The sequence below is a fragment of the Lepidochelys olivacea genome (genome assembly GCF_965140295.1).
Source record: "Lepidochelys olivacea isolate rLepOli2 genome assembly, chromosome: 4".
NCBI classification, from domain to species: domain Eukaryota; kingdom Metazoa; phylum Chordata; order Testudines; family Cheloniidae; genus Lepidochelys; species Lepidochelys olivacea.
The window spans coordinates 73,435,722-73,448,027 of record NC_140414.1 but is presented as its reverse complement, the minus strand read 5'-3'; the positions used below and the strand labels follow the sequence as shown (position 1 = coordinate 73,448,027).

Here is a 12,306-nt window from a genome sequence, read left to right as displayed (position 1 = left end):
AGAAGGCCAGCAAAAAGTTTTGCTGTGCCCATCCCTGAACATAATGGATTCTTGTCCCTTTTTTCCCCACACCACTCTGAACCACACCTGGCTAATAATTCTGGGGAGAGTCAATAAGATTATTCTTTGGGAAACACCCCAAACTTATTTTGACTTATGACTCATTTTACATATACAGCGTATGTTTGGTTAAGGGGACCCTTTAGGTCCCTCCAAGCCTCGTCCTGCAGAAATAGTGCCCATATGCTTTTTCCTTTTAGCTTTAGCAATCGGTTTACATTGGCTTACACTGATTATGCTGTCAAGATTGTCTCCACAAGGAAGAGAGCTAAAAGCTTACTTTTTCAAAAAATGAAAGATGATATTCTTCTTCATAGTGCCCCAAAACTGACTCAGTTAACTAAGGACTTGGATTAGCCCCAAAATGTCCCCTCTAATTTGTCAATCCAGTGCACAAGATAACTTTGAACTACAAGGGTTACAAGCTAAGCGAATTGCTTGCTCGGTCACAAGTTTCATGGTTCTGGCCCTGATAATTACAGAAAATGAAGATTTACTTCCCCTTGTGCCCATATAACCAATGTTTTGGCCAGAAGACTTTTTCTTCCTGTGATAGATGTTATAGATCCCACTACACTTTTTCAGAAAAAGTACCTATCTCCAGCATCTTGGATAAATTCCCTTTTGTTAGGGCGTACTAGAAAAAGCATCTTCTTAAAAAAAAACAAAAAAAACACCCAAGTTCCCCCCCTCCCCCACAATAATAGAGCAGGTTATTGTCTGTACCATGTTAGACTTGCCTGCATACTTGTTGGCCTTGTTCAATAGATCTGTGCATGCATGCATGTCAGCAAAAGCACGAATCCCTAAGCAGTTGATCGGATGAAGCTGGGATTCCAAAAACTCACAGCAAGTCCTCTTCACATCCTGCAACTGTAACAGACCAGCTGCTGGGAGAAGTACCTGTAAGAAGCAAAAACTAGTTAAAATTCCATCTAATTTTATGCTGCAGTACTATCACAACATCTGTAAGACAAAGCAGAAAAATATAAAAATTTGACACAACAATGGAGAATGGAAAAGTATCAGGACTATGAGAGTTAGAGCTAGAAAAACCTACTAGGTCATTCCGATTCACCTCCCTGCAAACATACATTTATTAGTGTGAAGTTTAGTTTTAAGGGTCACAAGCAGTGGAGCTTTTGCCACTTCCCTTTGGAAATCATTCCACATACTAATCACGGTGTCAGTAAACTCTTCATAACATTCAGTTTATGGGCTTTTTTCCCTCTTACTCATCTTATTACTCCTAGTTATACTCCTAACCCTTTTCACCAACCCAGACACTACTTTTCCCACAGGGTATTATACCCATTGAAATATTTGTAGACTTATGCCTCTTCTTAGTCATAGTATAGCCACATTACAGATATTAAACTCTAGTCTTTCTTCATCAGAAAGTTCTCCCCACTCCCAAGTAATTGTTATTGTTCTCCTTCAGAGGAATTAAAGTCAAATGTGCCTTATGTATGGTATTTTAGGATTGCCAAGTTTCCTTCTACAGTGGTGAATATTAATTCTCTCACTGAATATCACTCAAGAATTTCTCCATCTTTGTTTTCCTAAAAATCTAACACCACTGCACATGTATGATGTGAAAAAAACCTCTTTACTATACTCAAGTCATATAAGACATGGCCATTAGTCCCAAATCTCCCTATTTCTCTCCTCATATTCTTGATCAGTTGCTCCCCAACAACAAGTAGCTGATCCTGGGTGGCTTTTCCACTGATCTGAGTTTAAGTTTTGGATCACAAAACTGTCTTCTATTTAATTTAGGAATTTCTTTTATGATGCGTGTTTTACTTCATTTGTTACTCAGCTATCGCAGTAGTACAAATTACCCCACAAATTCTGTATACTGAGGTTTTGAGCATCTTGAAACATGTTAGCACTTTAGATTTCTCACTCTCCCAAGTCCCAGTTATCAGATGACCACTGTTATTGTTTCTATGTTAATCTAAAGAATTTCATACCCATCGTTCACTGCTGAATTGCAATAGCTAGCATTGTAAATTATGAATCACTATCTAGTGCCTTATTTATATGTCTTTCTTTTTGCCAACATAGGCTGTTACCCTCTAAACTGTTCCAATTACAAGTTGCATCACACCAGATCATAACTGAAGACTCCAGAAATAAATAAAAGCACATTGTTAGTTTACATATACCATATTACAACTTTCTAGATCAAACTCAGTGACAATCTTTCAACAGAGCTTGTGTAAGTTTGTTGAGTGAAACCATACAGGGCCAGGTAATTCTAAGTTTGGGCCTTGAAAACACTATCCTTTTTAAAAAAATATTTAGCAATAAAAAAAATGAACTACTTGAAGACAACAGGAGAAATGTTTTGCTTTTCAGAGGCACAGCAGAGAAGAAATAACTTAATGCCATTACACACACATTGTTCTTCAACCTTAAAACTGAACATGAGACTATTCTGTTCTAGAATTGTGCCTTTGAGTGAAGTTTCCTTCTGTCATCTACCATTTCTTCAGGAAGCATTTCTATTTTTATTTTTATGTATATTCTAAAATAGAAATCTCATTAAAATAAGTAAGTGTAAAATGATTACTAAACCATGTCTATAGGCGACAACAGCAGCAACAACAATTGGAAAGATTTTAAAATCTAGAGTGGACTTGCAATTGTAAGTCATCTGGAGGGAGAATAAGAATAACAAGGTCAGCTCCCAGACTGCTGCGCTGGGCATCACAAAATGCGGAAGAGATGGCCAGCCCTCTGTGGAGATAGAGGCGGTTAGGGACTATTTAGAAAAGCTGGACGTGCACAAGTCCATGGGGCCGGACGAGTTGCATCCGAGAGTGCTGAAGGAATTGGCGGCTGTGATTGCAGAGCCACTGGCCATTATCTTTGAAAACTCGTGGCGAACCGGGGAAGTCCCGGATGACTGGAAAAAGGCTAATGTAGTGCCAATCTTTAAAAAAGGGAAGAAGGAAGATCCTGGGAACTACAGGCCAGTCAGCCTCACCTCAGTCCCTGGAAAAATCATGGAGCAGGTCCTCAAAAAATCAATCCTGAAGCACTTGCATGAGAGGAAAGTGATCAGGAACAGCCAGCATGGATTCACCAAGGGAAGGTCATGCCTGACTAATCTAATCGCCTTTTATGATGAGATTACTGGTTCTGTGGATGAAGGGAAAGCAGTGGATGTATTGTTTCTTGACTTTAGCAAAGCTTTTGACACGGTCTCCCATAGTATTCTTGTCAGCAAGTTAAGGAAGTATGGGCTGGATGAATGCACTATAAGGTGGGTAGAAAGCTGGCTAGATTGTCGGGCTCAACGGGTGGTGATCAATGGCTCCATGTCTAGTTGGCAGCCGGTATCAAGTGGAGTGCCCCAAGGGTCGGTCCTGGGGCCGGTTTTATTCAATATCTTCATAAATGATCTGGAGGATGGTGTGGATTGCACTCTCAGCAAATTTGCGGATGATACTAAACTGGGAGGAGTGGTAGATACGCTGGAGGGGAGGGATAGGATACAGAAGGACCTAGACCAATTGGAAGATTGGGCCAAAAGGAATCTGATGCGGTTCAATAAGGATAAGTGCAGGGTCCTGCACTTAGGACGGAAGAACCCAATGCACAGCTACAGACTAGGGACCGAATGGCTAGGCAGCAGTTCTGCGGAAAAGGACCTAGGGGTGACAGTGGACGAGAAGCTGGATATGAGTCAGCAGTGTGCCCTTGTTGCCAAGAAGGCCAATGGCATTTTGGGATGTATAAGTAGGGGCATAGCGAGCAGATCGAGGGACGTGATCGTTCCCCTCTATTCGACATTGGTGAGGCCTCATCTGGAGTACTGTGTCCAGTTTTGGGCCCCACACTTCAAGAAGGATGTGGATAAATTGGAGAGAGTCCAGCGAAGGGCAACAAAAATTATTAGGGGACTGGAACACATGAGTTATGAGGAGAGGCTGAGGGAGCTGGGATTGTTTAGCCTGCAGAAGAGAAGAATGAGGGGGGATTTGATAGCTGCTTTCAACTACCTGAAAGGGGGTTCCAAAGAGGATGGCTCTAGACTGTTCTCAATGGTAGCAGATGACAGAACGAGGAGTAATGGTCTCAAGTTGCAGTGGGGGAGGTTTAGATTGGATATTAGGAAAAACTTTTTCACTAAGAGGGTGGTGAAACACTGGAATGCGTTACCTAGGGAGGTGGTAGAATCTCCTTCCTTAGAGGTTTTTAAGGTCAGGCTTGACAAAGCCCTGGCTGGGATGATTTAACTGGGAATTGGTCCTGCTTTGAGCAGGGGGTTGGACTAGATGACCTTCTGGGGTCCCTTCCAACCCTGATATTCTATGATTCTAAGTTTGTGGAATTCTTGTTCAGCCTGTAGGTAAAGAAGGTGCTAGTCACACTGCTCATCTTGTTTCCTCATTATCTTAACAGATTCTGGAGAATGCATGCAGTGTTGTTGTAGCTGTGTTGGTCCCAGGATATTAGAGAGATAAGGTGGGTGACTTTTATTGGACCAATCTTGGAAAAGGGGGTAGACAGCAAGGTGGCAAATTTGCAGATGATAAAAAACTACTCAAGACATTCAAGTCCAAAGCAGACTGCGAAGAGCTACAAAGGGATCTCACAAAAGTGGGTGACTGGGCAACAAAATGGCACATGAAACTCAATGTTGATGCAATGCACATTGGAAAACATAATCCCAACTATACAGATAAAATGGTGAGGTCTAAATTAGCTGTTACCACTCAAGAGAAAGATCTTGGAGTCATTGTGGATAGTTCTTTGAAAACATCCACTCAATGTGCAGCGGCACTCAAAAAGGCAGAACAGAACGTTGGGAATCATTACGAAAGTGATAGATAAGACAACAGAAAATATCATATTGCTGCTATATAAATACATGGTATGTCCGCATCTTGAATACTATGTGTACATGTGGTTGACCCATCTCAAAAAAAGATATTTTGGAATTGGAAAAGGTTCAGAAAAGGGGGAAAAAATTATTAGAGGTATGGAACAGCTTCCATATGAGGAGAGATTAATAAGATTCAGATTTTCAGCTTGGAAAAGAGACTAAGGAGGGATATGATTGAGGTCTATAAAATCATGACAGGAGTGGAGAAATTAAATAAGGAAGTATTATTTACTCCTCACAATACAAGAACTAGGGGTCACCAAATGAAATCAATAGGCAGCAGGTTTAAAACAAACAAAAGGAAGTATTTCTTCACACAACGCAGAGTCAACCTGAGGAACTCTTTGCCAGAGGATGTTATGAAGGCCAAGACTATAACAGGGTTCATAAAAGAACTAGCTAAATTCATAGAGGATAGATCCATCAATGGCTATTAGCCAGGATGGGCAGCGATGTCTGTCTGCCAGAAGCTGGGACTGGGCAACAGGAGATGGATCACTTTATAAACCTGTTCTGTTTATTCCTTCTGGAGCACCTGGCATTGGCCACTGTCAGAAGACACGATACTAGGCTAGATGGACCTTTGGTCTGATCGAGAATGGCCATTCTTATGTTATGTTCAAACTATTTTAAAATATGTTGGAAAAGGAACTGAGACATGTTTACCTTTGCCCAAAGTTCAGTTCTCACCTACAGGAACTGAAGATGTAGCAGGTGAACTCAGAAAAAAATGGAATTTCCATCCCATAGGAAATTCCAAATTTCAACATCTGTTTTCATCTCTAATCTAAATGAAAACTTGAAAATGTTTGTGAAATTAGACATTCCAAGATATTTCAGAAATGGCAAAATGTTTTGTTTTGTCAATGTTTTGCTTGTTTTTATTGAAACAAAACATTGACATTCCTGAATTAAAGTGTTTCAGTTTGGTTTGTTGATTTGACCCAAAACGTTTCATTTTGAGTCAGTTCAACATCAATATTGTGTCAAAGGAGTTGTTGTTTGGATTCCTGATGCTCCTGTTCTTCTTTGAGGGTCTGCTTACAACTGGCAAGATGCAATATGCTCTCCCTTCTGGTCACAGATTGTGTTGCTTCGAGCTCAATATAGGCCAGCCAGAAAGCCCAGCCCATAAAGAGGAGTGGGGGCATCAGGAGCTAAACTACAATACCATGAGACAATGCACCACAATAGGGAAACAGAGTTAAATGTTCAATTGACTTGAAATGAAACTTTTAAAATAACAACAACAAACCTAAATGTTCTAGTTCGGGTCCTGAAATGAAGTATTTTATTTTGGTTTGTATTGGCAAATTGAAATTTTCCCACACAACATTTTAATTTTGTAGAAACTCCATTTTCCATCAAAATATATTGGGACGGAAGATTTCCTACCAGCTGTATTAATGACCACTGCAATTTTGGTCCAATTACGGTGTTATGATAAAAATAAAAAAATGATGTGCTTGAGCCTGCCCTCTTCCTCTCTCAGGAGAAAAAATGTTTTAATCACTGAGACAAGGGGAGTGAGATAACATCTTTTATTGGACCACTTCGGTTAGCGACAGGGACAAGTTGTTGAGCTTCTCAGAGCTCTTCCTCAAGTCTGGAGAAGGTAGCCAGAGTTTGCAAGTGAGCATAAAGAGTTCACACATGTTCTAGGAGATCACTTAAAGTGAAGTGGGCAATTAACCTGTCTGAAGGACAAAGGAGGTTTAGAGGGCAGCAAGATGTATTATAAATTGTTCTAATGAGCCATAAAATCAGTGTGTCTGTTAAGCCGATGCATTTTAGTGTCCAGCAGTGTAACGAATTTAAGTTCCCAGCCTCCTCTTTTGAAGGTGTTATGCAAGTTTCTTTTGAGAATAAAGGCTGAGAGGTTACATATGGAGTGACTGTTTTGTGAAAAGTGCCCATGGGTGATAGGGTGTTTTTATCTCATCATTTCTCTGTGTGAGATCATTCGAGAGCATAGGGATTGTCTGGTTTCATCCAAACAGTTGTCACCGGGGCATTTAGTGCATTGGATGAGGTAAACCACATGTTGTGACAAGCATGGGTAGCACCCGTGTATCTTAAAAGGTTAGTTGTTGGGGAACGGGTCTTATTCATCTTAGCAGTGGAGATTTGTCTACAGATTTTACATCTGTTATGGCAAGGTCTGCTCCCACTTGAGTTGGTGTGTCCTTGACTGTGAGAGCTTGCTTCTGATGATGAGCAGGGGGAGGGGTGTTTGAAGGACAGAAGAAAGGGATTGAGCTATTTCTTTCAGGATGTGGTCCCTGCCATTCTTTGATATGCCGTATGGGTTTTAGTGTGGAGCTTTTTTTTTCTCCCCCCGTGGAGAAAAAAGTTCTCTTGGAGCATTTGGGTGGCCCATTCCATGATGTGATCTGCTTCCCTGGTGGAGTGTCCTTGTTTAGAGAAGGCAGTTTTAAGTGTGTATCCAGGACTTTCTCATTGGAACATATTCTGTGGTAACAAATAACAGATTTCTTGGTGTGCTAGGTGTGGTTACTTGATCTGCGGAGGTAAGTGTGGTGATCCATGGGTCTCTTGTATGTAAACGTCTGTAGAGTTCCATTGCTGAACCTGATCATGGGGTTCAGGGTGGTGGCTGAAGTTATGGTAGAAACCTATGAAAGAGTTTAAGTCACCTGTCCAGAGGATAAAAATATCACTTATGTATACCAGGTATATCATTGGTTTTGCAGTGCGTTGTTTCCAGGAATTCTTCCTTGAGGTGGCCCATGAAGAGACTGGCATATGGCTCTTCCCATGGTTTGGACAAAATGTTTGTTGTTCAATGTAAAGTTGTTTAAGACCAGCCATACTGGGTCAGACCAATGGTCCATCTGGTCCAGAATCCTGTCTTCCAACAGTGGCCAATGCCAGATGCTTCTGAGGTAATGAACAGAACAGGGCAATTATTAAGTAATCCATCCTGTCATCCAGTCTCAGTATCTGGCAGTCAGAGGCTTAGAGACACACAGAGCATGGGGTTGCATCCCTGATCATCTTGGCTAATAGCCCTTTTGGCTATTCTCCATGATTTACCTAATTCTTTTTTTAATCCAGTTATAGTTTTGGACTTCACAACGTCTCCTGGCAATGAGTTCCACAGGTTGGCTGTGTGTTATGTGAAGTACTTCCTTTTGTTTAAAACCTGCTGCCTATTAACTTAATTGAATGACTCCTGGTTCTTGGGTTATGTGAAGGGGTAAATAACACTTCTTTATTCACTTTCTCCACACCATTCATGATTTTATAGACCTTTATCCGATTCCCCGTCACACACTTAGTCATCTCTTTTCCAAGCTGAAAAGTCCCAATTTTTTTAATCTCTCCTTGTATAGAAGCTGTTCCACACCTTTAATCATTTTTCTTGCCCTTCTCTGCAACTTTTCCAATTCTAATATATCTTTTTGAGATGGGGTGACCAGAATTGCACACAGTATTCAAGGTGTGGGTGTATCATTAATTTATATAGTAGCATAATGATATTTACTGTCTTGTCTGTCCTAATGGTTCCTAACATTGTCAGCTTTTTTGATTGCTGCTACACATTGAGCAGATGTTTTCAGAGAACTATCCACAATGACCCCAAGATCTCTTTTTTGAGTGGGAACAGCTAATTTAGACGCCATCATTTTGGGTGTACAGTTTTCCAATATGCATTACTTTACATTATCAACACTGAATTTCATCTGCCACTTTGTGGCCCAGTCACCTAGTTTTGTGAGATCCCTTTGTAACTCTTCACAGTCTACTTTGGATTTAATTATCTGGAGTAATTTTGTATCATCTGCAAACTTTGCCACCTCATTTTTTACTCCTTTTTCAAGATCATTTATGAATATTTTGAACAGCACTGGTCCCAGTGCAGATCCTTTGGGGACAGCTCTATTTACCCCTCTTCATTCTGAAAACTGACCATATATTCCTACCCTTTGTTTCCTGTGTTTCAACCAGTTACTGATCCATGACGGACCATACTTCTTATCCCATGAATGCTTACTTTGCTTAAGAATCTTTAGTTAGGAACCTTGTCAAAGGCTTTCTGAAAGTCCAAGCATACTATATCTACTGGATCACCCTTGTCCACATGTTTGTTGACCCCATCACAAAATTCTAATAGACTGGGAGCCATGATTTCCTTTTACAACAGATGCATTGATTCTTCCCCAACAAATCTTGTTCATCTATGTCTGATAATTTAGTTCTTTACTATGGCAGAGGATGAAATGGATGCATTTGGTGATGTGTTTGGGGTGGATTTCTGAGTGTTGTCCATTGTCTTGTAGATATCTGAGGCAAGCAGCAATGCCTCATAATGAGGGATGTTGATGTATAGAGAGATGATGTCCATGGTGGCAACAGTATTGTTCTAAAGGAGGTTGTTAAAGTTGGAGTTTCTGGAGGAAACTGGCTGTGCGTGTGATTTGAAGATGGTTTCTATGAGTCGTGATACTCCTTCAGAAAGAGTGCTGTGGACAAAGATGATGGTTCTGCCTTGGTTCCCTTGTTTGTGTATCTTGGGAAGTATGTAAAAGGCCCTTGTGGTGGGTTTGTGAGGGATGAAGTTGTAGAGTTTTTCTTGGGGTTGTTTGGGGAAGGATTTGATGATATCCTTAAACTCCTCTGTGGACTGTGCAGTGGGGGTGTTTTATTGAGTTCTTTATAGTAGGTGGTGTCAAAGTTGCAGTTGGCTTTGTTGGTACAGTCATCACAAATGAGGACTACAATGGCACCTCCTTTGTGTGGAGGTTGGATTTCAGAGACTGCTTAGCTTCCCTCTCAGTGATGGAGATATTGTGGTGAATGTAATGTTTATTAAGGATTTCACAGTTGGTTTTTTCCCTGTTCCAGTATTTAAATGATCAAATGTGTGGTTTCATCCGCTGAGGGGTATCCGGTCAGATGATTCTTTATTCTTATGTCTTTTGGTGGAGACATGGTGGTTGTGCGTGGTGGTGTATTTGTGAAATAATTCTTTGAGGCAGAGTTGGCAAAATAATTATCCTAGCTCTCCACATGTTAGTATGGTATCAGGTTCTGTAGTAGGGCAGAAGTTCAGTCACTTGGACAGCACAGGTAATGCAGTTCCAGTCAGGAGTAGTCTTGATAAGTTGTTGAGGTGTTGTGTAGTATCAATGCAGTGGGTTCTGGTTTCTCCCAGAGGCAGTGTTCTTTTGGTTGTGGTGGTGTTGTAGCTGGTTCCACTTTTTGGTTTTGTGCTGGATGGCTGTCATCAGGATTTGTTGATAGTTTTGGATTTCCTGCACAATCTCCAAGTAGGTTTCCTGATATTTTTTTCCCCAGTGTGTGGGAGCTGCAGACGATTTCTTATTAAAGGTGGTCCCTTCTGGAGCATGTGAAGTGCAGGAGATGGTTCTTCAGTTGTTCAGACATCCTTCTGAAGAGCTGTTCAGCATACATGGAGCTCTACATAGTGTTCAAAGTGTTATAGGTGGTGAGTTCTCTGGGGTTGATGTTTTGTATCTTGCATTTGCTCAGGAAGTAGATGTCACTGTTTAGTTTGGCTTCCTTCTTCTTCATGTTGTGGAGTTTCCATTTTAAATTTTTTAAACATTATTACAAAGATTAAAATGCCTGTTTCTTGAGACAAATACTAAGACAATCACAAACATTCCCCAACCTGAATTTTACAGAGCTATTACTAGTGTACTGTCTATTATTGGGAGGTTTTTTTGTTTGTTTTATTTGAAGACACAAAATAATCTTAAAAAAATAAAGACTTCCGTTACCATGGCCATTTAAAGGCAATTTTGGAACATCATTCTCTTTCATTCCTTCAGAGTTACTGATGCCTCAGACAACTGAAGATTTGTTGTTTAGTCCTGCTTGAACTTATTATTTCTTCTCTTCCTTGGTCTGTCAAAGACCACGTTATTGTTCCACAAAAGATTTATTTCTCACCTGAAGTTTTAATAATCCACTGTAATCAAAGTAATCACCTCAGCAACCAAGTGTTTAATCTGAGGAGTATCACTATGAGCGTGAAATAAACCAAAGGCCAGATCTTGAACAGAGAAGTCTGTCTTCAAGCAGAATTAACAATTCAAGGGGGGGTGAGGAGGGAGGGACTTACTTACACTTTTGCTAAACATTTTTCAAAAATATCTGAGAAATCACCATATCTTTAAATCAAAACTATAAATCTCAGATAATGCCTAAAACCCCCCACCAAAAAACAACTATTGAATCTAAGTAAAAAGACAAGAAGATGTAGTCAGTCAGGTATAAAAATAACCTCATTTAAAGTCACACCCCTCAGCTTCCGTAGAAAGGTTCACTAATCACTAAATTAAGAGCTCATTAAAGTGAGCATACAATATATGTACATGAAAATTATAGTAATTAGAATAAGGTTCGTAACAGTTTCTATTAATAGCAAAACCATATTATCGTTCTCTATCATTTAGTGGCAAGGGATGGTGTGATGATGAATTTTAGGATAAAATATGACACTGGAATTCTCTGGTATTTAGGATTAAGGCCCTGCTCCTGCAAGCCTTTATACAGATATTTAATTTTATTTGAGTTATGCCCTGATACTGCAAGCACTTCACATGTGTTTAATTTTGCAATATTCATAGGAAGTTCTGTGCAAGTTTATCAGTACAGCTGAGCAAATAATTCTGTGAATACTTCTCGGGATTTTTAAATAACTTGCTTTTGATCATGTTTGCTCTCCCTTTGTTTTCTTTCCACTAATATTTGAATGACTGTTAAAAGACAGTGAATATTAAGAGTTTTATACTAAAACAGAATTTTCAATTTGCATAAATATTAATATTTAAATGTTTGCCCATTCATTAAAACAGAGAACAGAAATGCTATGAAAGTTAGAAGACCAATCACAATTAAGCAATACCTACCAGATTTTGCATATCTGTAATGAGTTTGCACAGTAAAAGATTCAAAGACATTTTAGTTCTATAGGAAATAAATGCATGGAAGTCTCAATGTGCTCGTGTATATTCCACCAGTAGGGGGAAAGAAGAGGCTATATTCCATCAAATTTATCTAATTAGAATTACATGCTCAGCTCTAGTTACTAGGCAACATGAACAATGATTATATGTAGCTATTTGCAATTCTGTAGAATTACTGGCCCTAAAGCAACAAAGTCCTAAATGTTTAAAATGTTCAAGATATAGACTGTAGCTCACGAAAGCTTATGCTCAAATAAATTGGTTAGTCTCTAAGGTGCCACAAGTACTCCTTTTCTTTTTGCGGATACAGACTAACATGGCTGCCACTCTGAAAGATATAGACATAGATTCATCAGAAGAGGAAAAATTAAGCTACTGCTCTGGTAA

At 39.8% G+C, this 12,306-nt stretch overlaps 1 protein-coding gene across 2 annotated transcripts in view; it reads right to left on the bottom strand.

Moving 5' to 3' along the window:
* Positions 1-12,306, bottom strand: part of KLHL2 (kelch like family member 2) — a 112,031-nt gene that overhangs the window by 41,542 nt on the left and 58,183 nt on the right. For both annotated transcript variants that reach the window (XM_084626294.1, XM_084626295.1), the window contains exon 5: positions 801-963. In XM_084626294.1, the coding sequence (XP_084482420.1) occupies positions 801-963 (163 nt within the window). The remainder of the gene's footprint in view (positions 1-800; positions 964-12,306) is intronic.